We start from the raw sequence: 24,534 nt of genomic DNA, 5'->3' as shown, positions 1-24,534 counted from the left end.
TTACAAATATGGTATATTTCACACCGCGCAGGAGCTCTAATTCAATCCCCAGAAATCGTGTTACCATGCTCCTATGCGGATACAGGGAAAGGAAAGAAAAGAAAACCGCACAGTGTGAACAATACACTTAATACAGCCGGTGAGAACATGGATAAGAACCGATGTATCCCAAAGTCCTGGTGCGGATCTGACACTCATAACCCCCGCCGGCCGATCGCGTCCCAGGTTTTTAGGAATTACCAAGTGGTGATGCGGTCTTATTAGTTTTGTGTGTCACGGTGCTCCTACTAGGATACTGTTGCTCCCCAGGGTTAGACTCTGCAGCAACAAATAATAAGAGAATAAGCCGAGTCCAGACTTTAGAAAGTTCAACAGTTTTTCTTGAATACACTTGTACCAGATAATAATTGATCTTTCTCTGGCTCCAGCAGGTTTTTGGGGTAGACTGGCAGGTGAACTTGAATACTTGGCTTTATCTCTCTCTGCTGTGCTAATCTCTGGCTTCCATCTGGTTACTGGACTTTATGACAGTTCTGGTACCTTTGAGCGAGGTGCCTTTTGCTGTTGACCCCCTCTCAATACTCAGTCCATAATCTGCACGGAGTCAGGGTTCTTTGCAAGCTGTTTCCCCTGGAAGACTCATTGCACCATGTCTGGTCCCTTTGGACTCTAAAATTCAACTCTAGACTGACTATATCTTCCTGCAACCCCTCCCTTGGTACTAGCCCACTTCTGGAATGGTAAGTTCCATTGTATCTAAAGATCTCCCTCTCTGCCACATACACTGTTACCGGCTGGACAACCAAGCTTATTACATGTATTAAAAAACATAAAGTTACACAGCAATGTTATTAAGGCACAATATTAACCTCTTTAGGACACATGACGTATCGGTACGGCTTGTTGTACTGGTACTTAAGGACACATGAAGTACCGGTACGTCATGTATAGTTCCGATCACAGCCGCCCAGCGGGCGGTGATCGAAACCCGGTGCCTGCTCAAATCATTGAGCAGGCACCTTGGCTAAATGCCTGCTCAATGATTTACTCATACAGCCAATGCATTCCAATACAGAAGTATTGGAATGCATTGTAAAGGGATTAGACCCCCAAATGTTGAAGTCCCAAAGTGGGACAAAAAATAAAGTGAAAAAAAAAGTTTAAAAAAAAAAAAATCCCCCAAAAATTAAGTTTCAAGTAAAAATGAACAAAACCGTAATTTTCCCTAAATAAAGTTTAGAAAACATCTTAGGTATCGCTGCGTCCGTATCGACCGGCTCTATAAAAATATCACATGACCTAACCCCTCAGATTAACACCATAAAAAATAAAAACTGCTAAATAAACAATTTTTTGTTACCTTACATCACAAAAAGTGTAATAGCAAGCGATCAAAAAGTCACACGCACCCCAAAATAGTGCCAATCAAACAGTCATCTCATCCCGCAAAAATCATACCCTACCCAAGATCATGGCCCAAAAACCGAAAAAACTATGGCTCTCTGTGGAGACACTAAAATATGTTGTTTTTTTTTTTGCTTCAAAAATTAAATCATTGTGTAAAACGTACATAAATAAAAAAAGTATACATATTAGGTATCGCAGCGTCCGTAATAACTCGCTCTATAAAAATATCACATGACCTAACCCCTCAGATTAACACCATAAAAAATAAAAACTGCTAAATAAACTATTTTTTGTTACCTTACATCACAAAAAGTGTAATAGCAAGCGATCAAAAAGTCACACGCACCCCAAAATAGTGCCAATCAAACCGTCATCTCACCCCGCAAAAATCATACCCTACCCAAGATAATCGCCCAAAAACTGAAAAAATGATGTCTCTCTGACTATGGAAACATTAAAACGTGATTTTTTTTGTTTAAAAAAAGAAATCATTGTGTAAAACTTACATAAATAAAAAGTATACATATTAGGTATCGCCGCATCCGTGACAACCTGGTCTATAAAAATACCACATGATCTAACCTGTCAGATAAATGCCTCACAAAAAGTGTAATATAGAGCAACCAAAAATCATATGTACCCTAAACTAGTACCAACAAAACTTCCACCCTATCCCGTTGTTTCTAAAATGGTGTCACTTTTTTGGAGTTTCTACTCTAGGGGTGCATCAGGGGGGCTTCAAATGGGACATGGTGTAAAAAAAAAAAAAAAAAAAAACGTATGGCATTCCTTTCCTTCTGCGCCCTGCTGTGTGCCCGTACAGCAGTTTACGACCACATATGGGGTGTTTCTGTAAACTACAGAATCAGGGCCATAAATATTAAGTTTTGTTTGGCGGTTAACCCTTGCTTTCTAACTGGAAAAATATTAAAATGGAAAATCTGCCAAAAAAATGAAATCTTGAAATTATATCTCTATTTTCCATTAATTCTTGTGGAACACCTAAAGGGTTAACGACGTTTGTAAAATCAGTTTTGAATACCTTGAGGGGTGTAGTTTCTAGAATGGGGTCATTTTTGGGTGGTTTCTAAACTTCTAAGCCTTGTAACATCCCCAAAAAATAAAATATCATTCCCAAAATGATCCAAACATGAAGTAGACATATGGGGAATGTAAAGTAATAACTATTTTTGGAGGTATTACTATGTATTATAGAAGTAGAGAAATTGAAACTTGTAAATTTTGTATTTTTTACAGATTTTTTTGTAAATTTTGTATTTTTTTAAAAATACAATTTTATTTATTTTTTTTACTTCATTTTACCAGTGTCATGAAGTACAATATGTGACGAAAAAACAATCTCAGAATGGCATGGCTAAGTCAAAGCGTTTTAAAGTTATCACCACATAAAGTGACACTGGTCAGATTTGCAAAAATGGCCTGGTCCTTGGTGAAATAAGGCTGTGTCCTAAAGGGGTTAAAGGACCTGGAATCAAACACACAGATGACATTATTTGTTAGGCATTAGAGATAGTAGCAGGGTGAAGGAATGGTAGTGTTCGCTCTGGGGTATTATATGGAACCACAACTTTCTCTTCAAAATTCCCTACAAGTTGTCTTCTTTATACCAGCAATGTAGTGTAAACTATACCGTATTTATCACCCCATAAGAAAAATGTCCCTGCATCTTATAGGGTGAATACTAATGAGCGCTTCTATTATGGAAGCGCTCATTAGTACTGGAGGACCAGGAATCGGTGAATGCTCTGTACTCACTGCTTCCTGGTCCTCGGCTGTGCACAGCGTGAGGGTGCTCTGTGACCTCACTCTGTGCGCGTCAGGTCACAGCATGGCTGACGCAGGAGGAAGATCATGGGTGGTGAGGAGCGGCGGCATCCGGAGCAGAAGTTTTTTATTTTATGTGCTCTGTGGCGTGGGGGCTGATGAGAGGCATGTGGGGGCTTATATGAGGCTGCTGGGGACTTCTGAGAGGCATGGGGGGGCTGATATGAGGCTGCTGAGAGGCATGGGGGCTGATATGAGGCTGCTGAAAGGCATGAGGGCTGATATGAGGCAATGGGGGCTGCTGAGAGGCATGTGGGGGCTGCTATGAGGCTGCTGAGAGGCATGGGGGCTGATATGAGGCAATCAGGGGTAATGAGAGGCATGGGGGCTAATTTGAGGCTGCTGGGGGCTGCTGAGAGGCATGAGGGCTGATATGAGGCTGCTGAGAGGCAAGAGGGATGATATGAGGCAATGGGGGCTGATGAGAGGCATGGGGCTGATTTGAGGCTGCTGGGGGCTTCTGAGAGGCATGTGGGGGCTGATATGAGGCTGCTGAGAGGCATGTGGGGGCTGATATGAAGCTGCTGAGAGGCATGTGGGGGCTGATATGAGGCAATGGGGGCTGATGAGAGGCTGCTGAGAGGCATGTGGGGGCTGCTAAGAGGCTACTGACAGGCATGGGGACTGATATAAGGCTGCTGAAAGGCATGGGGGCTGATATGAGGCAATCGCCGGTGATGAGAGGCATGGGGGCTGATATGAGGCAATCAGGGGTGATGAGAGGCATGGGGGCTGATTTGAGGCTGCTGGGGGCTGCTGAGAGACATGAGGGCTGATATGAGGCTGCTGAGAGGCATGAGGGATGATATGAGGCAATGGGGGCTGATGAGAGGCATGGGGCTGATGAGAGGCATGGGGGCTGATTTGAGGCTGCTAGGGGCTGATGAGAGGCAGGGGGGCTGATATGAGGCTGCTGAGAGGCATGTGGGGGCTGATATGAAGCTGCTGAGAGGCATGTGGGGGCTGATATGAGGCAATGGGGGCTGATGAGAGGCTGCTGAGAGGCATGTGGGGGCTGCTATGAGGCTACTGACAGGCATGGGGACTGATATAAGGCTGCTGAAAGGCATGGGGGCTGATATGAGGCAATCGCCGGTGATGAGAGGCATGGGGGCTGATTTTAGGCTGCTGGGGCTGATGAGAGGCATGTGGGGGCTGATATGAGGCTGCTGAGAGGCATGTGGGGGCTGATATGAGGCTGCTAAAAGGCATGAGGGCTGATATGAGGCAATCGGGGGTGATGAGAGGCATGGGGGCTGATTTGAGGCTGCTGGGGGCTGATGAGAGGCAGGGGGGCTGATATGAGGCTGCTGAGAGGCATGAGGGCTGATATGAGGCTGCTGAGAGGCATGAGGATTGATATGAGGCAATGGGGGCTGAGAGGCATGGGGCTGATTTGAGGCTGCTGGGGGCTTCTGAGAGGCATGTGGGGGCTAATATGAGGCTGCTGAGAGGCATTTGGGGGCTGATATGAGGCTGCTGAGAGGCACGAGGGCTGATATGAGGCAATGGGGGCTGATGAGAGGCATGTGGGGACTGATATGAGGCTGCTGAAAGGCATGGGGGCTGATATGAGGCAATCAGGGGTGATGAGAGGCATGGGGCTGATTTGAGGCTGCTGGGGGCTTCTGAGAGGCATGTGGGGGCTGATATGAGGCTGCTGAGAGGCATGTGGGATGATATGAGGCAATGCGGGCTGATGAGAAGCATGTGGGGGCTTATATGAGGCTGCTGGGGACTTCTGAGAGGCATGAGGGGGCTGATATGAGGCTGCTGAGAGGCATGGGGGCTGCTGAGAGGCATGTGGGGGCTGCTACGAGGCTGCTGACAGGCATGGGGACTGATATAAGGCTGCTGAAAGGCATGGGGGCTGATATGAGGCAATCGCCGGTGATGAGAGGCATGGGGGCTGATTTGAGGCTGCTGGGGGCTGATGAGAGGCATGGGGACTGATGAGAGGCATGTGGGGCTGATATGAGGCTGCTGAGAGGCATGTGGGGGCTGCTATGAGGCTGCTGAGAGGCATGGGGACTGATATGAGGCTGCTGAAAGGCATAGGGGCTGATATGAGGCAATGGGGGCTGCTGAAAGGCATAGGGGCTGATATGAGGCAATCGGGGGTGATGAGAGGCATGGGGGCTGATTGGAGGCTGCTGGGGGCTGATGAGAGGCATGGAGGCTGCTGAGAGGCATGTGGGGCTGATATGAGGCATAGGGGCTGATTTGAGGCATGTGGGGGCTGATATGAGGCTGCTGAGAGGCATGTGGGGGCTGATATGAAGCTGCTGAGAGGCATGTGGGGGCTGATATGAGGCAATGGGGGCTGATTAGAGGCTGCTGAGAGGCATGTGGGGGCTGCTAAGAGGCTACTGACAGGCATGGGGACTGATATAAGGCTGCTGAAAGGCATGGGGGCTGATATGAGGCAATCGCCGGTGATGAGAGGCATGGGGGCTGATATGAGGCAATCAGGGGTGATGAGAGGCATGGGGGCTGATTTGAGGCTGCTGGGGGCTGCTGAGAGGCATGAGGGCTGATATGAGGCTGCTGAGAGGCATGAGGGATGATGAGAGGCATGGGGCTGATGAGAGGCATGGGGGCTGATTTGAGGCTGCTAGGGGCTGATGAGAGGCAGGGGGGCTGATATGAGGCTGCTGAGAGGCATGTGGGGGCTGATATGAATCTGCTGAGAGGCATGTGGGGGCTGATATGAGGCAATGGGGGCTGATGAGAGGCTGCTGAGAGGCATGTGGGGGCTGCTATGAGGCTACTGACAGGCATGGGGACTGATATAAGGCTGCTGAAAGGCATGGGGGCTGATATGAGGCTGCTGGGGCTGATGAGAGGCATGTGGGGGCTGATATGAGGCTGCTGAGAGGCATGGGGCTGATTTGAGGCTGCTGAGAGGCATGTGGGGGCTGATATGAGGCTGCTAAAAGGCATGAGGGCTGATATGAGGCAATCGGGGGTGATGAGAGGCATGGGGGCTGATTTGAGGCTGCTGGGGGCTGATGAGAGGCAGGGGGGCTGATATGAGGCTGCTGAGAGGCATGAGGGCTGATATGAGGCTGCTGAGAGGCATGAGGGCTGATATGAGGCAATGGGGACTGAGAGGCATGGGGCTGATTTGAGGCTGCTGGGGGCTTCTGAGAGGCATGTGGAGGCTAATATGAGGCTGCTGAGAGGCATTTGGGGGCTGATATGAGGCTGCTGAGAGGCACAAGGGCTGATATGAGGCAATGGGGGCTGATGAGAGGCATGTGGGGACTGATATGAGGCTGCTGAAAGGCATGGGGGCTGATATGAGGCAATCAGGGGTGATGAGAGGCATGGGGGCTGATTTGAGGCTGCTGGGGGCTGATGAGAGGCAGGGGGGCTGATATGAGGCTGCTGAGAGGCATGAGGGCTGATATGAGGCTGCTGAGAGGCATGAGGATTGATATGAGGCAATGGGGGCTGAGAGGCATGGGGCTGATTTGAGGCTGCTGGGGGCTTCTGAGAGGCATGTGGGGGCTAATATGAGGCTGCTGAGAGGCATTTGGGGGCTGATATGAGGCTGCTGAGAGGCACGAGGGCTGATATGAGGCAATGGGGGCTGATGAGAGGCATGTGGGGACTGATATGAGGCTGCTGAAAGGCATGGGGGCTGATATGAGGCAATCAGGGGTGATGAGAGGCATGGGGGCTGATTTGAGGCTGCTGGGGGCTGATGAGAGACATGTGGGGGCTGATATGAGGCTGCTGAGAGGCATGAGGGATGATATGAGGCAATGCGGGCTGATGAGAAGCATGTGGGGGCTTATATGAGGCTGCTGGGGACTTCTGAGAGGCATGAGGGGGCTGATATGAGGCTGCTGAGAGGCATGGGGGCTGCTGAGAGGCATGTGGGGGCTGCTACGAGGCTGCTGACAGGCATGGGGACTGATATAAGGCTGCTGAAAGGCATGGGGGCTGATATGAGGCAATCGCCGGTGATGAGAGGCATGGGGGCTGATTTGAGGATGCTGGGGGCTGATGAGAGGCATGGGGACTGATGAGAGGCATGTGGGGCTGATATGAGGCTGCTGAGAGGCATGTGGGGGCTGCTATGAGGCTGCTGAGAGGCATGGGGACTGATATGAGGCTGCTGAAAGGCATAGGGGCTGATATGAGGCAATGGGGGCTGCTGAAAGGCATAGGGGCTGATATGAGGCAATCGGGGGTGATGAGAGGCATGGGGGCTGATTGGAGGCTGCTGGGGGCTGATGAGAGGCATGGAGGCTGCTGAGAGGCATGTGGGGCTGATATGAGGCATAGGGGCTGATTTGAGGCATGTGGGGGCTGATATGAGGCTGCTGAGAGGCATGTGGGGGCTGATATGAAGCTGCTGAGAGGCATGTGGGGGCTGATATGAGGCAATGGGGGCTGATTAGAGGCTGCTGAGAGGCATGTGGGGGCTGCTAAGAGGCTACTGACAGGCATGGGGACTGATATAAGGCTGCTGAAAGGCATGGGGGCTGATATGAGGCAATCGCCGGTGATGAGAGGCATGGGGGCTGATATGAGGCAATCAGGGGTGATGAGAGGCATGGGGGCTGATTTGAGGCTGCTGGGGGCTGCTGAGAGGCATGAGGGCTGATATGAGGCTGCTGAGAGGCATGAGGGATGATGAGAGGCATGGGGCTGATGAGAGGCATGGGGGCTGATTTGAGGCTGCTAGGGGCTGATGAGAGGCAGGGGGGCTGATATGAGGCTGCTGAGAGGCATGTGGGGGCTGATATGAATCTGCTGAGAGGCATGTGGGGGCTGATATGAGGCAATGGGGGCTGATGAGAGGCTGCTGAGAGGCATGTGGGGGCTGCTATGAGGCTACTGACAGGCATGGGGACTGATATAAGGCTGCTGAAAGGCATGGGGGCTGATATGAGGCTGCTGGGGCTGATGAGAGGCATGTGGGGGCTGATATGAGGCTGCTGAGAGGCATGGGGCTGATTTGAGGCTGCTGAGAGGCATGTGGGGGCTGATATGAGGCTGCTAAAAGGCATGAGGGCTGATATGAGGCAATCGGGGGTGATGAGAGGCATGGGGGCTGATTTGAGGCTGCTGGGGGCTGATGAGAGGCAGGGGGGCTGATATGAGGCTGCTGAGAGGCATGAGGGCTGATATGAGGCTGCTGAGAGGCATGAGGGCTGATATGAGGCAATGGGGGCTGAGAGGCATGGGGCTGATTTGAGGCTGCTGGGGGCTTCTGAGAGGCATGTGGAGGCTAATATGAGGCTGCTGAGAGGCATTTGGGGGCTGATATGAGGCTGCTGAGAGGCACGAGGGCTGATATGAGGCAATGGGGGCTGATGAGAGGCATGTGGGGACTGATATGAGGCTGCTGAAAGGCATGGGGGCTGATATGAGGCAATCAGGGGTGATGAGAGGCATGGGGGCTGATTTGAGGCTGCTGGGGGCTGATGAGAGACATGTGGGGGCTGATATGAGGCTGCTGAGAGGCATGAGGGATGATATGAGGCAATGCGGGCTGATGAGAAGCATGTGGGGCCTTATATGAGGCTGCTGGGGACTTCTGAGAGGCATGAGGGGGCTGATATGAGGCTGCTGAGAGGCATGGGGGCTGCTGAGAGGCATGTGGGGGCTGCTACGAGGCTGCTGACAGGCATGGGGACTGATATAAGGCTGCTGAAAGGCATGGGGGCTGATATGAGGCAATCGCCGGTGATGAGAGGCATGGGGGCTGATTTGAGGCTGCTGGGGGCTGATGAGAGGCATGGGGACTGATGAGAGGCATGTGGGGCTGATGAGAGGCTGCTGAGAGGCATGTGGGGGCTGCTATGAGGCTGCTGAGAGGCATGGGGACTGATATGAGGCTGCTGAAAGGCATAGGGGCTGATATGAGGCAATGGGGGCTGCTGAAAGGCATAGGGGCTGATATGAGGCAATCGGGGGTGATGAGAGGCATGGGGGCTGATTGGAGGCTGCTGGGGGCTGATGAGAGGCATGGAGGCTGCTGAGAGGCATGTGGGGCTGATATGAGGCATAGGGGCTGATTTGAGGCTGCTGAGAGGCATGTGGGGGCTGATATGAGGCTGTTGAGAGGCATGAGGGCTGATATGAGGCAATGGGGGCTGATATGAGGCATGGGGGCTGATATGAGGCTGCTGGGGCTGATGAGAGGCATGTGGGGGCTGATATGAGGCTGCTGAGAGGCATGTGGGGGCTGATATGAGGCTGCTGAGAGGCATGAGGGCTGATATGAGGCAATGGGGGCTGATATGAGGCATGGGGGCTGATGAGAGGCATGGGATTCTTATCGGTAGTCTGATTGGGGTTTATTCACATTGGGGTCTGAGCGGAGGTCTGATCTGAGGTCTTTTTACCATTGGGGGTCTGATTGGAGCTGTCAGCTGATGTCTGATTAACATTGGGGGTCTGACCCGAGGTCTAATGAAAATGTTCTTTTTCTTATTTCTAATTTTTTTCCTTATTGTCCTCCACTAAATCCTAGGAGCGTTTTATGGACCAGTGCGTCTTATAAGGTGAAAAGTACAGTAACTTCCTCTCCTATTCACTTAATTGTAAGTGAGATCTACCAATGCATTTCTATAGTGAATGCTCGTGAGATTAATCCACTTGCTCTAATACTTAGAGGAGGACATAGATTTTAGGAGGAGTAGACATTTGGGGGGCCCCCATTTATGGATTAAGGGGAACTAATGGGAAGACTTCCTGCTTGATATCCCACCGCCTTGGATCTAATATTTTGTATTTGCGTTGTCCAGTCCTTTTAAATAAACTGCGGAAAGAGACAAAAGATTTCCACGCCTTCCAGAAGTGGTTGCCTGCTGCGTCTTCACCGCGGCTCCTGAATGACTTTTCTATGTAGACTGTAAAATTCGCGAGGACAGCATGTCTTCTTCCTTGCTGTGAAGTGGTCTGCATCAAAGGGGCTACTGTAATAAAAAAATAAAAACGCCGGAATCCGGAGACCAACAGGAACAACCAAGAAATGACGGCAGGTCCTATAAAGCGGCTGCGGCTTCCCACGTCACGTGAACCTTCACATCCTGCACGTCCATAGTAGAACGTATGACTTTTAATAATTCATTGGTATCTTATACTCAGTCATCGAAAGATACCTTAGAGAGGCTCAGTCCAAATCTGAATCACAGGAGGAAGACGACCTTAAAGCTCCCTGCTTACCCTTATGTCCGGCGGTAGAAGGCGTAGGCATAAATGAGCGGATTTCCTGATGTAGCAGATCCTTCATCTTCTCTTTTGGAGAAGGGTCTCCCTCCCTGATTATATCCTCTGTCATCCAGGGAAAGGAAGGTTCACTGTGCCTGTATTAGAAAAGGTTACTTAAAGGGGTTGTCCTGACATAGATATATGGCAGGATAGGTCATCAATATCGGATCGGCGGGGTCCAACACCCGGCAGCCCCACCGATCAGCTGTGTGAGCGCTGCTTCCTGGTCATTAGACTATGCGTCGTCTCCTGGGGAGCAGCGGCGGCGGCGTAGTGTGATTACAAGTACTCACTCCATGCAAAAGGAAGGTGGAGGAGCGGGGAAGAGAGACCAGGAGATGAGGAGGAGGAAACATCAATACCAGGAAAGTGATGTGACTGCACAGTGCGGTCATGGGGCAGTTGAGTACAGAGCAGCCAATTAGGTCACAGCTGCCTTTTATTTAACTAATGAAGACCATACATATCACACAGAGACAGCTCCGCTACATACACATCACACAGAGACAGCTCTGCTACATACACGTCACACAGAGAGACAGCTCCGCTACATACACGTCACACAGACACAGCTCCGCTACATACACGTCACACAGAGACAGCTCTGCTACATACACATCACACAGAGACAGCTCCACTACATACACGTCACACAGAGGCAGCTCCGCTACATACACGTCACACAGACAGCTCCGCTACATACACATCACACAGAGACAGCTCTGCTACATACACATCACACAGAGACAGCTCTGCTACATGCACGTCACACACAGACAGCTTCGCTACATACACATCACACAGAGACAGATCTGCTACATACACATCACACAGAGACAGCTCCGCTACATACACATCACACAGAGACAGCTCCGCTACATACACATCACACAGAGACAGCTCCGCTACATACACATCACACAGAGACAGCTCCGCTACATACACATCACACAGACACAGCTCCGCTACATACACATCACACAGAGACAGGTCCGCGACATACACATCACACAGAGACAGCTCCGCTACATACACATCACACAGAGACAGCTCCGCTACATACACGTCACACAGAGACAGCTCCGCGACATACACGTCACACAGAGACAGCTCCGCGACATACACATCACACAGAGACAGCTCCGCTACATACACATCACACAGAGACAGCTCCGCTACATACACATCACACAGAGACAGCTCCGCTACATACACATCACACAGAGACAGCTCCGCTACATACCCGTCACACAGAGGCAGCTCTGCGACATACAGGTCACACAGAGACAGCTCTGCGACATACACGCACACTAGAGACAGCTCCGCGACATACACATCACACAGAGACAGCTCCGCTACATACACATCACACAGAGACAGCTCCGCGACATACACGTCACACAGAGACAGCTCTGCTACATACACATCACACAGAGACAGCTCCCCCCAGCAACTACTTTACAACCCCCTCTTTCCCAGCAGCCCCCACTCCTGTGGTTAGTCAAGATCGCCCTCTCAGACCAGGCCCGGCAGCTGCTGCGTCCATGTCTTACAGGTATATACAGTATATAATACTGCTGTGGGGCCCTGACAATACAATCTTCCAGTCCTTCTCAGTTCGGGCCCCATAGCAGATGCTCCCACTAGAGCTATGTCACTGCGCAAACTTCCAGTCATCCAGCACCGATCACAGCCAGCACATCAGAGTCCTACATATACAGTACCACACCTGGTCATGTGATCTCTAACTCCTCCCACATATGATCACACGGTCATGACATCATCACAAGTCCTTTACCTCCAGCAGCATAGTCTAAAACCTGACTCCTCCCACACATGGTCATGACATCATCGCAGGTCGTTTACCTCCTCCAGCAGCACAGCCTAGAGCTTGACTCCTCCTATATGATCACATGGTCATGACATCATGAAAGGTCCTTTAGTCCACTAGTCGGGGCTGTGGGACGTTTTCTACAGGAGGTGTTCAGTGTGTTCTCTTGTGGATTATAGGATTAGGGTGGTTTTGCTCCATGCAGTGTCCGGCGGTGCAGGTGCAGGTATGTGACAGTGACCGCCATCGTCTGTCAGGATTACTGGGGGAGGGGGGTCATTAACCCCTTCAGAACTAGTATTTTATGCACCAAGTTTTTTTTCTTCGTATTAAAAGAGCCATAACTTTATTAAATCCTCCTGTACAGCAGCCGTACGGAGCTTGTTCTCTGGGGAGGAGTTGTCGTTATAATCGGCTCCATTTTGGGGCACACGTAACTTATTGATGAACTTTTAGTAACTTTTCTGGGGGGAAATGGTAAAAAGTAGCAATTCCGCGACCACTTCCAACATTTTATATTTCCGCAGGTCCCTGTGAAGGATAACGGACGTATGAGAACAGAAAGTTCGGTCTCCGCTCACCGGACCCTCGCAGGACGCACGGAGCGAGAACAGCAGGAGAGACGGAGAATTCCAGCCCCAAAGTAATAGGCGAATTGGATTTTCTGTCCTTCCACGTCCCTGCAGAGACATTGTGAAGCTTCTCCACCGTCTCCACCGCTCAGTCATGGCAGAAAAGTAAGGGAGACGCAGAGGGAGCTCTAAGAAATGTCAGCCAATCACAATCCGGGTCACATGACACAATTAGAGGGCGGCGTGCACGTGACAAGGCATGTAACTTGCTAATTACACACGTGTCCCATAGAGGATTATCACAGGAGAGGAATCTATGTGTCCACAGGGGAAATAGTGAGCGGAGGGAGGACACAAACCATGGCTCTCCATAGTGCCTGACACCTCGGGCACCTTGTATGAAGGGTCTGTCACCGGGTTATGGGCTCCTATACTGAGCAGAGACATCACATCCTCAATTAGCAGGAAAAGTAGTTGGAGCACATATGCAAATGACTTGTTTGGAGCAGTGAGGGCGGGTCCTTTCCCCTCGGTGCACTGTTGTTCCTTCCCTCTGCTCTCTAAGCCCCTCCCATCCCTTGGTGATTGACAGGACCAGACTTCTGAGAACTCATCTCTCCTGGCCCTGTCATCTCCCTTGTGCGCAGTGCAGTACACGTCTTTTCTCCAGGGCAGGAGCGAGATGATGTACTGTGTACACGCCAAAAATCTGTCTGAATCAAATTAAAGCTCCTCTAAACGGAGTCTGCAGGAGGCGGACTCCGGCATAAAAGTGGGACTGGACAGGGTTGACCAGGGCTGACGCCTTGGCAGCGTTGCCAGATTGAATGCCTTTTAGCGCTGACAGAGGGAGAAGTTAGAGGAAGATTTATGGAGAAAGAGCGAGGGTTGCAGTAGTGAACATGTGTGCAGAAAGAGGGGGTTCGATGATGTCTCTCCTATTTGAGTTACCGCAGCTATGCAACACATTATCATTACTATGATTAGGGTAATTACCTGAAGGGTCTCAGCTCAATCAAAGTTTGATGCAAAAGTTCATAACAGTTTTTATTGCATTCCCAAAAACAGAGAAAAACATCAACTTTGTTCCAAACACCTTGCAAAAGTATAGAAATTGCACATGTGTATATATCTCCAGTTATTGTATTTTACATGGGACTTTGTAAGATTTTACATCGTTTCATCTTCTCTCCATTCAGGTTCCTACAATATAGGATCCGCTCAGTGGAGATCTTCCATATAAGATCCTCCTCCTGATTGACCCATCAAGGATGGAGAGGGACAGGGACAAGATGACGGAGAGTATAATAAATCTCACCCTAGAGATCCTCTTCCGGCTTACTGGAGAGGTGAGAGATTCTGATGATGTCACATTACATCATCTTATCTATGTTACTAACAGATGGACATGACTGGAGAGGTGAGGGACTCTGGAGATGTATGGAGTGATATTTATTACTGTGTCTCTCCATAACCAGGACTACACAGTAGTGAAGAAGGTCTCTAGTGAGCGCTGTCAGGCCCCTGTGTCTGCAGGATGGGGAAGAACCCTGAGCCCAATCACTGGGCCTCCACCTCACCCCCTGATACATGAGGAAATCAATAGAGAGAAGATCCTAGAGCTCACCAACAAGATGATTGAGCTGCTGACTGGAGAGGTGACACTGCTGGGAATGCTGGGACATTATACAGGAACGCTATGAAGGGATCTGGGTGATGACTGTATCATTGTGTTGTCAGGTTCCTATAAGGTGTCAGGATGTCACCATCTATTTCTCCATGGAGGAGTGGGAGTATTTAGAAGGACACAAAGATCTGTACAAGGATGTCATGATGGAGGATCACCAACCCCTCACATCACCAGGTAATAGACATGACTAAATACACATTTCCTCTCATTATCTGTATGTAAGGGATGAATTCAGTCACTGGATGTGTTTCCTACAGTTAAGGAAGAGAGAAGAACACCGGAGAGATGTCCCAGTCCTCTTCTTCCACAGGATGGTTCAGAAGAACATCACAATGTCCCACAGGATGATCAGGTAGATGGAGATAAGGTCTCATGAAATGTTTCCTATGATCTGTAGAAGGCTGTGAAGATCTTGTGTACAGATAAGCGAATCGACTTCGGATGGTACATCTGAAGTCGATTTGCTAAAAAGATTGTTCCAATACTGTACGGAGATCCCGCTCCTTACAGTATTAGAAGTTATTACTTTGCGAAGTCGCGCAAGACTTTGTGTAATAAGTTTGGGAATTAATTATTGGTACTGAACTCGAGTTCGGTTTCTAGTGGTACCTTAGAACCAATACATTCTAATAGTGTACGGAGCGATACCACGTACCCATTTCTTCTCATACTTGCAACTTAGGGCTGCAATACAGAGTACATTTCCACATCACAGCACCAGAGTTTCCAAATACCCACTTATAGGAGTTGTCAAAACCTAGGGTCCCAGAGGCTTAGTATCAGCAATCTACTCGCACTTAGGCCTCATGCACACGACCGTTGTTTCATTCCGTGTCCGTTGTTTCGTTTTTCCTGATTTTCTGCGGACCCGTGTCCGTGATCCGTGGTTTCAGTCCGTCAAAAAAATATAACCTGTCCTATTTTTTTCACGGAAAACGGTTTGCGGACCCTTTCAAGTCAATGGGACCGTGAAAAAACGTGGAGGCACACAAGATTGTCATCCGCGTCCGTTTTTTCCTATCATTTGCATGGCAAGACACACGGATCACGGAACAACGGAACCCCATTTTGCGGAACGGAACACAACAACAGTCGTGTGCATGAGGCCTTAGTATAAGCAAAGATCGGTGCAAATCCCCTCCCAGTATTAGACAAATGGAAAAGAAGGATACCCACACTCACAGATGAATCCATAACAACTTTATTGGAATCCCATTTACAAGTATCACCCGCAATCAATAACAAAATAATCCAATTATATATCATTCATCAGACATATCTTACACCAACTAGGATGTATACAATGGGCAGAGTGTCCTCCACAGCATGTCCGCGCTGTGGGGAGCTGGAGGCCGGCTTCTGGCACATGATTGGGAGCTGCTCCCCGATAGCTATGTTTTGGAGGGAGGCGACTGATCTTCTTTCCTCCTTAGGCCGGTTCGGGTACCCTGCACTCCTGAGGTCTGCCTGCTAGGAATACTGAATGAAGATAATTGGGATCACTATATGACAATATTCCTGAGGGAATCCCTGTTTATGGCACATAAATGTATTGCTCTGAGATGGTACAGCCCCAATACACCAAACTTAACCATGTGGAAATTGCAGATAAATCCGATCCTACCATATGTAGTACTAGTATACAAACATCGCAACAAACCACAAACATTTGATAGAGTTTGGGGCAGCGCGAACTATGTATTCAACCGCGAGACTGCGACAAGCCATATCAGCAGCTCGAGGAAGCGTGGCTCATTCGGTTTAATGGGGACACCTGTACATACTAATACACTATATGTTAATTGAAGAAATAGGGAGTATGTAACATTGCAATGGCTGGTTAGAGAAACTGTTTAGACGGTTGCTGTATTTTTTGTTTACATTGTTTTCTGTATCAAGAGAATTGGACCATATACGTCTTTTTATTTCTATATCTATACTGTATTCGGCAAAAAAAAGTATGTGATGCGGTTGTTTTTCCTATTCTGTTAATAAAACGGTTAAAAAAATATACTGTACGGAGCGGGATCTCCGTACAGTATTAGAACAAAGTTTTACATCCCAAGCCAATTCTCTCATCCCCAATCTTGTCTTCAGTCTTGTTTTATCCACCAGTATTATATGTTGTATCCTTGTATAATGAGAAGGGTGGAGATGGCAGGATTACAGCTGACCATAGACATCACATGTTGTCTGGATCTTCTCACAATCTTCTGGTTATGGAGACTACTTATCTGAATAAGGAACCAAAAGATTGGATTTATACAGGAGACCTGCAGATATTTGGGTCAGATAACTCCTGCTGTCCGGTCATTTTTGGTCCTCATTCTAATTACTGATATTTTCAGGTCATATAAAACCTTCCACACGACTTCTCCAACCGTCTGATGACTTCTACAATATTTATTTTACAGCTTGTGAATCTGGGTGAAGATCTGAACATTATATATGTTACAGAGACACATGTGAGGGGTGATGAGCAGAGTATAGAGGACATTCCTACAGATAACAGCCCAGGTGAGTAGTGACCACTAATAAAGCAGAGAAGACTCACAGAATCTGCCCCCTTATGGGATACAATAATTTTATGTTGAAGTTTTGTGGCCAGTCAGTTTCTTAGCTGTAATCAAATGCGTAAATCACTGCGAAAGGTGCACCACAATGATAAGCAACTGACAACACTGGCTGATCCCTACAGCTGATGTTAACCAGAAAACAGAGAAGAAAAATCCGGCTCACTTCAGGTGAAGTATTGTAACTTTATTCCAGCGTATTAAAATCCGTATACAAGTGTACATAAATCGACGCGTTTCAGACTTGGATATATGGGTCCTTCCTCATGACAAACATGCATATGAAATGGGAGCACCTCCTTATATATCCCAGACTAACCCCAGGTTGATAGGTATCACCTGGGAGGAGGAGACATGAGGGGGTGTTCCCGTGCAAATTAACCAAGTTAAAAAAAACGTTATACAAGCCAGAATCAAAACAAACACGAGAAAGAGACTGAGGTATAAATCCTAACACTAAAACAATAACAGTAGTAATAAGTGGAAATCAAGGTTCAAAAAAGCAATACTCAAAGGGTGAATACATGTATATAACGGGAAAAGCCCATGATCTCATATCAGTATTGTAAGATGAGATCATGGTGTTTGTTAAGCCCATAGGGCTGGCGAGATCCCAGCTGGAAGATCCAGAAGGCCTCCCTATTTAGGAGTTTCCTTCTGTGATCTCCCCCCCTCGGCGGCAAATGGACCCTTTCTATGCCCTTAACCTGTAAATGGGAAACGTCTCCTGCATGTGCAATTGCAAAATGTAGGCTGGCTGCAGAGACATTACGGTCTCTATAATGCGGCACATCAGATATGTGTCTGCGAATCCGTTTTTTTTTTTAGCGGATTGGCAGTACAGCCCACATAGAGCAAAGAGCACAGTGTGCATGTGAAAAGATAAACCACATGTTTGGTGTTGCAGTTGATGTAAGACTGAATGTTGTATTCCTTTCCATTGGTCATAGATTTGAACGTTTTCTCAATGGTCATGTGGTGACAACAGATGCATTTTTTTGTGTCCACATTTAAAGTTACCTTTGTATTGTAACCATGTAGCTTGTGATTTTTTGCCATCTGAGAAAAAGCTAGGGCTGATAATATTGCCTAGGGTAGGCGCTCTCTTGGCCACACATTTAATTCCGTTAGACACAGTTTCAGACCAATCGCCATCAAAATTGAGAACGTAAAAATATTTTTTCATGATTCTACATATGGCAGAAAATTCTTGGCTGAATTGTGTGACGAAATAAGTCGCTTGTTTGCTATTATTAGTATGTGTCTGGATGCCATAGACTGTGTGGGAAAAATAAGGGACTGTCTATTGATGTTTGAGACCGTTTTAGTGGCCTGTTGTATATTCGTGCATGAGTAGTTCCTACGCAGCAATCTTTCAGTTATGTTAGAAGCTTCCCTTTCAAAAGCCTTTTGATCGGAACAGTTTCGACGGGCACGTATCAATTCACCCTTAGGGATACTATGAATGGTGTGGGAGGGATGGCATGACTGGGCCAATAATATGGTGTTCCCAGCAAGTTGTTTCCGATGGGTAAATGTATTAACTTTGTGGGCACACACCTCCCCCCTCAGGCACAGATCCAGAAACTGGATCTCAGTTTCGTGAGTGTGAAAAACAAATTGTATACAATCAACCTTGGAATTAAAATATTCCATAAGCTCCGGTATGGGCGCCACATTGCCAGACCATACCATCAGCAGGTCATCGATGCAACGTCCATACCAGAGCAGGCGATCCAGGAGTGGAGAGGTGTCGATGAGGAGAAAGTGTCCCTCCCACCATGCCATAAAAATATTTGCAATGGAGGGAGAGAACTTGGCCCCCATCGACACCCCAGACACCTGTAAGTAAAAAGTCTCACCAAACAGAAAGTAGTTGTGCCTGAGAAGGAAGTCCACCACCTGAACAACATATTCCCTGAGTACCTGAGTGTAATCACTATAATGCTCAAAAAAACACCTCAATGAGGTAACAGCTAGATTATGGGGAATATTAGTGTACAGAGACGTGATATCCGCTGTTATCCATAAATATCCCTCCCTCCACTCAAAATCAGCGAAGGCTTGTAATACTGCCCTCGTATCCTTAAAAAAACCAGGAATAAGTGGCAGCTGATGTTAAGAACTGAGACTTAAGCCAATTTATTCCTGTCAGGAACACATCAGAGCCCTTTTGCACCACCGGTAAGGTATCTCAGTGTGGCATGGGTTCTACCACTAGACTACCTAAGGTGTGTGAACACGGTCTGAGAGGTGCTAAGATACAACTTACAGCCAAGCTCCCACATACCTCCATAGTGAGATCACTCAGGTGGTGGGAGAGATGATGAGGCTGTAAGCCCCGCCTATAACAGGCCATGTGACACAGGCTACCAAGTGCAACAGAATGCTACTAGGTGCAACAGAATGCTACCTGCAGTGTGCAATGGGACATTCTAAACATATCAAGAAAAATAACTGAAATAAAGTGGCCTAAATGGGAGGAAACCCTCTAAAAACCCCAAAGACTTTGGCGTGTTTATAACCGGGGGAGGCCTTATAAACTTTGTTACAGTATAACGCTATAATATTTGCATCCACATTCAATTACAAATAACTGAAATAGCTAATGTGTTTTGCGGTCCGCAAATTGTGTATCATCCGTATGACATCCGTTTTTTGTTTTTTTTTGCGGATCCATTGTAACAATGCCTAAAACAGACAAGAATAGGACATGTTCTATTTTTTTTGAGGGGCTACGGAACGGACATACTGATGCGGACAGCACACGGTGTGCTGTCCGCATTTTTTCCAGACCCATTGAAATGAATGGGTCCGCATCCTATCTGCAAAAAAATACGGAACGGACAAGAAAACAAACAACGTTCGTGTGCATGGAGCCTAAGGCTGAAAAAACAAACTGTACATCCCGTCATTTACTTCTGTCTGTTTCAAAGTTGATCCAGAGGATGGAAAATAAACCCCATGAGGTAGAAGTGAATTTCCCTCATCTTAGGGAAAAATGTTAGTGAATTCACCATCACCACCTCCTCTGGCAGAGAGCACCATAGTCTCACTGCTCTTACAGTAAAGAATCTGCTGGGAAGGCCAAGGAAGTGTTGCAATCTAGTGGAGACATTCATTGGAAACCTTTAAAAGGCAACACATGTGGCCACAGGATGTCCTGCACACGTCGCTGTTAGTGTCCCTCGTATCACTACTATCTGTGAACATCCTCTTCTTTTTTTTTTTTTTTTATATATCTCCTAGTGCTCCATATTGGTGACTTCAGTCACAATTAAAGGGGTTCTCCAGGAATTAATAAAATGAAAATACTTGAATATTATTTTAGTATAAATATATTCCCAAATACATTCCATTAGCTATAATGGTTCATTTTGTCTAGGGAGCAATCATTAGGAGAAATAAAACGTCCGCCGTCCTATCAGTACACACAAAACCTGTCCTAATCACACAGCAGAACAAGTTACTTTACAACACTAAGCTAAAGAGCTGCCTCATCCTCTGCTTTGCTTGTCAGGGATTATGATCCTGAATACAGTTGATAAGATCTTCAGCTGAATCTCTGTAGGAATAGAGCTCATGAGGAGACATGAAATACAGAGAGGATGAACAGTACAGACTGTGGTAATGGAGGGTGCATACAAGAGCTGCTGCTCATAAGCCACAACGCCACCTCCTCTCTGTACTTCATGTCTCCTCATGAGCTCTATTCCTACAGAGATTCATCTAAAGATCATATTAAACTGTATTCAGGATCATAATCCCTGACAAGTAAGAAAGGAAGATGGCGCAGCTCTTTAACATGCCCTCCTGTGTGATCAGGACAGGTTTTGTGTGGTCTAGTAGGATGGCGACCATCTTATTTTTCCAAATGATTGCTCCTCAGACAAAACATGCCATTTAAACTAAAGAAAGGTATTTGGTAATATATTTATAATGTAGTCATATTTAAAGTATTTTTATTTTGTTAATTCCCGGAGAACCCCTTTAATTACTTATATGGCCAGATTAGCAACTGAACTTTTTGGTGCTGTTTTTATATAAATTATGTAGCTAAAGTCGGAGTAGATTATAATGTAAGCACTTCTTCTTATTATTTTTTTTATATATCCACTCCTAGCCTCAGCTAAAAATACCACAAAATAGCCGCGTGCTCTAATCCAGTCTTATATCTGCTCCAAAGACATGACTTCTTCATGCCAGACCATAATGATCTAGCCTGCTCTGTTGTAAAGTGCATGTAGCCGTGAGGGAGTGTGTGAGACACAACATAATAGCACTGATTCACAGGTCTATTTATGATTATCTACTGAGTATTTCTCTAAATAATGGCTTTAAAAAAGAAGTTTTGTCCGACCAAGGACAACATCTGCATGGAGTTTGTATGTGTTTCCCGTGTCTGCTTGGGTTTCCTGCAGGTACCCCGGTTTTCTCCGACACTTCAAAAACATATGGATAGGGAACTTAAATTGTAAGCTCCACTGGAGACAGCGAGTGATGATAATGTCTGTAAAGCGCTGTGGAATATGTCAGCACTATATAAGTGCATAAATAAAAATAAATAGAAATGGAAAACCACAAGAGAACAGACTGGTGACTTAACATCATTACTTATTCGTCTTTGGTTTGGGGGTCTACTTATTATTAAATGTCAGATAATTTCAGGGTTTTAATATTACTAAAATCTGTGTTTTTCTTGGCAGATGACTGCACCAGGAGCTTAGGAGGACATCTTGAATCTTCAGATTTTAAAGCAGACGATCATGGTACAGAAGATAGATATGGAGAGCATTCCATTATCTCAGATATACCCTACATCCTCCACAGCAAAGATCCATCATCGGATTCACTAAAATTGGTCCAATCTTCTGATTCACCACAGATTGTTATGCAAAACAAAAGTCACCAAAGTGGTGAACATCATAGCGCTCTCACAGTGAAGAAGACATTTTTATGCTCAGAATGTAACAAATGTTTTGCTCTCAAAAAAACTCTTGTTAAACATCAGAGAAATCACACAGGAGAGAAACCATATTCATGTTCGGAATGTGGGAAATCTTTTAACCAGAAATCGGATCTTGTTGCACATCAGAGAATTCACAACGGGGAGAAGCCATTTTTGTGTTCTGAATGCGGGAAATGTTTTACCCAGAAATCAAATCTTGTTGTACATCAGAGAACTCACACAGGGGAGAAGCCATTTTCATGCTCAGAATGTAAGAAATGTTATAGTGTTAAAACAGATCTCATTAGACATCAGAGAATTCACACAGGAGAGAAGCCATTTTCATGTTCAGAATGTGGGAAGTGTTTTAACCTGAAATCAAGTCTTGTTGTACATCAGAGAACTCACACAGGGGAGAAGCCATATTCATGTTCAGAATGTGAGAAATGTTACAGTGTTAAAACAGATCTTGTTAGACATCAGATACTTCATACAGGGGCGAAGCCATTTTTATGTAGAGAATGTGGAAAATGTTTTTATCAGAAGTCAGATCTTGTTGCACATCAGAGAATCCACCACGGGGACACACCATTTTTATGTTCAGAATGTGGAAAATATTTTAACCGGAAATCAGATCTTGTTGTACATCAGAGAATTCACACAGGGGAGAAACCATTTTCATGTTCAGAATGTGAGAAATGTTATAGTGTTAAAACAGATCTGATTAGACATCAAAGAACTCACACAGGAGAGAAGCCGTTTTCATGTTCAGAGTGTGGGAAATGTTTTAACCAGAAATCAAATCTTGTTGTACATCAGAGAATTCACACAGGGGAGAAGCCATTTTCATGTTCAGAATGTGGGAAGTATTTCAACCAGAAGTCAGCTCTTGTTAAACATCAGACACTTCACACAGGGAAGAAGCCATTTTCATGCCCAGAATGTGGGAAATGTTTTATTCGGAAATCAAATCTTGTTGACCATCAGAAATACTCACACAAGACTGAAGCCTTATGCAGGTAGGCTTCCTAGAAACAGCAAAATTAAATGCAAGTTCTGTGGGAGGAAGAGGTAGTTGTCTATGAAATAATTTATTAGAAATACAACTTGGAAAAAATATAACTGTTACAGTGAAAGTAAAATCACTTTATACAAAGGAAAGCATTTATATGAGGTAAATGAAATGTATGATATTATAAATAAATGTCTTTTATTTAAAAAGCAAATAAAATCTAGATAACACACCAACGAATCAGCCATGTGCATAGAATATTTCACATTAAAAGGATTCTTCAGAAAATAAGAATTGTCTTTAGAATGGTGATGTCTCATTACTAGAACATTTGACTACTGCAGTTAATCACAACCCAGAAACTGATCTAACTCCTACTTACCCAGCTTTAAAGAGAAATCCTGGATGATATGATAAATTGACTTGGAAAACAACACAAGGTCAAACATAAACTACTCAACATTGAAATTGCAACACCAAGAAGGAAAAGTTGTGGAATTATGGAAATCACAGGATTAATAGACATGTTAATGCCTAAAAATGGGAAAAAAATATTCAAAATACGGTATCTTTATTTATTCAGTATCAAGAAAAAGGTCCACGAGCAGAAAAACACACCTTGGCATGTTATCAGTGAGGTTATTATTGGTTGTCTGAGGTGTGTTCTGCCATGTTGAATGCTCTTGGACTCGCAAATCATCAAGATCCACTGCTGGCAGCTCCTTTTGCAGGTGCTGATTAATGTCCACCCAGATGTCCTCCAAGAAGACAAGTCTGTAAGCGCTGCAGACCATAGTAGCACGTTTAGGTGACACAGACTGCTCATAGAAGCACGAGCAACATGTGACTTGGTTTTGTGCTGTTAAAAAAAACAGCTCCTGGATCACTTTAGAGAAATATCCATACCATTGGTTCTACGGTCAAATTAATGGGAAGTCAGGCTGTTAGTGTACCTGAAATGAAAATGAGAGGGGTCCAGCTACAGTACATTATGCCAGCCCACACCATAATCCAGGGAGTAAGAGCAGTGTGATGTTCACTTGTGAAGGCTTCTTGATGGCATTGGCCAAGTGGTCTCCAGACCAGGATAGGCCTCCATTGCAGTCTCTATTGCTGTCTTTCTATGCACCATGATGGCCTTTTAGAGAAGTGACATGAGGTCAAAGAAGACACTGTTTGCCACCCTAGGCTTGAGATGTGATATCCAATTTCAAGTACAAAATGGAAAAAAATTACCATATTTTTCGCCCATAAGACGCACCTAGGTTTATGGGGAGGAAAATAAGAAAGACATAGTAAAAACAAAGACAGGTGCACTATGCGGTCTTACTAACCCTCATACTGGTGTAAAATTGAGAATTAGCCAACATATCCTGCTTGGAGGACATGTCTGAGCATAGTGCACCTGTCTTTGTTTTTGTTA

The 24,534-nt window shown here is 46.4% G+C and overlaps 2 protein-coding genes across 2 annotated transcripts in view; both read left to right on the top strand.

Annotated features, from left to right (window-relative positions):
- LOC122939925 (zinc finger protein 501-like) overlaps window positions 1–24,534 on the top strand; it is a 551,407-nt gene that overhangs the window by 104,183 nt on the left and 422,690 nt on the right. The gene's annotated exons all lie outside the window — the stretch shown is intronic.
- On the top strand, window positions 15,821–24,364 carry LOC122939927 (zinc finger protein OZF-like). Its single transcript, XM_044296152.1, has 2 exons — window positions 15,821–17,095; window positions 21,858–24,364. The coding sequence occupies exons 1-2, from the start codon at window positions 16,966–16,968 to the stop codon at window positions 23,120–23,122; spliced, it is 1,395 nt and encodes a 464-aa protein (XP_044152087.1). The 5' UTR covers window positions 15,821–16,965; the 3' UTR covers window positions 23,123–24,364.

Source organism: Bufo gargarizans, chromosome 6 (genome assembly GCF_014858855.1).
Source record: "Bufo gargarizans isolate SCDJY-AF-19 chromosome 6, ASM1485885v1, whole genome shotgun sequence".
Lineage (NCBI taxonomy): Eukaryota > Metazoa > Chordata > Amphibia > Anura > Bufonidae > Bufo > Bufo gargarizans.
This window is presented reverse-complemented; position numbering and strand designations above follow the sequence as displayed.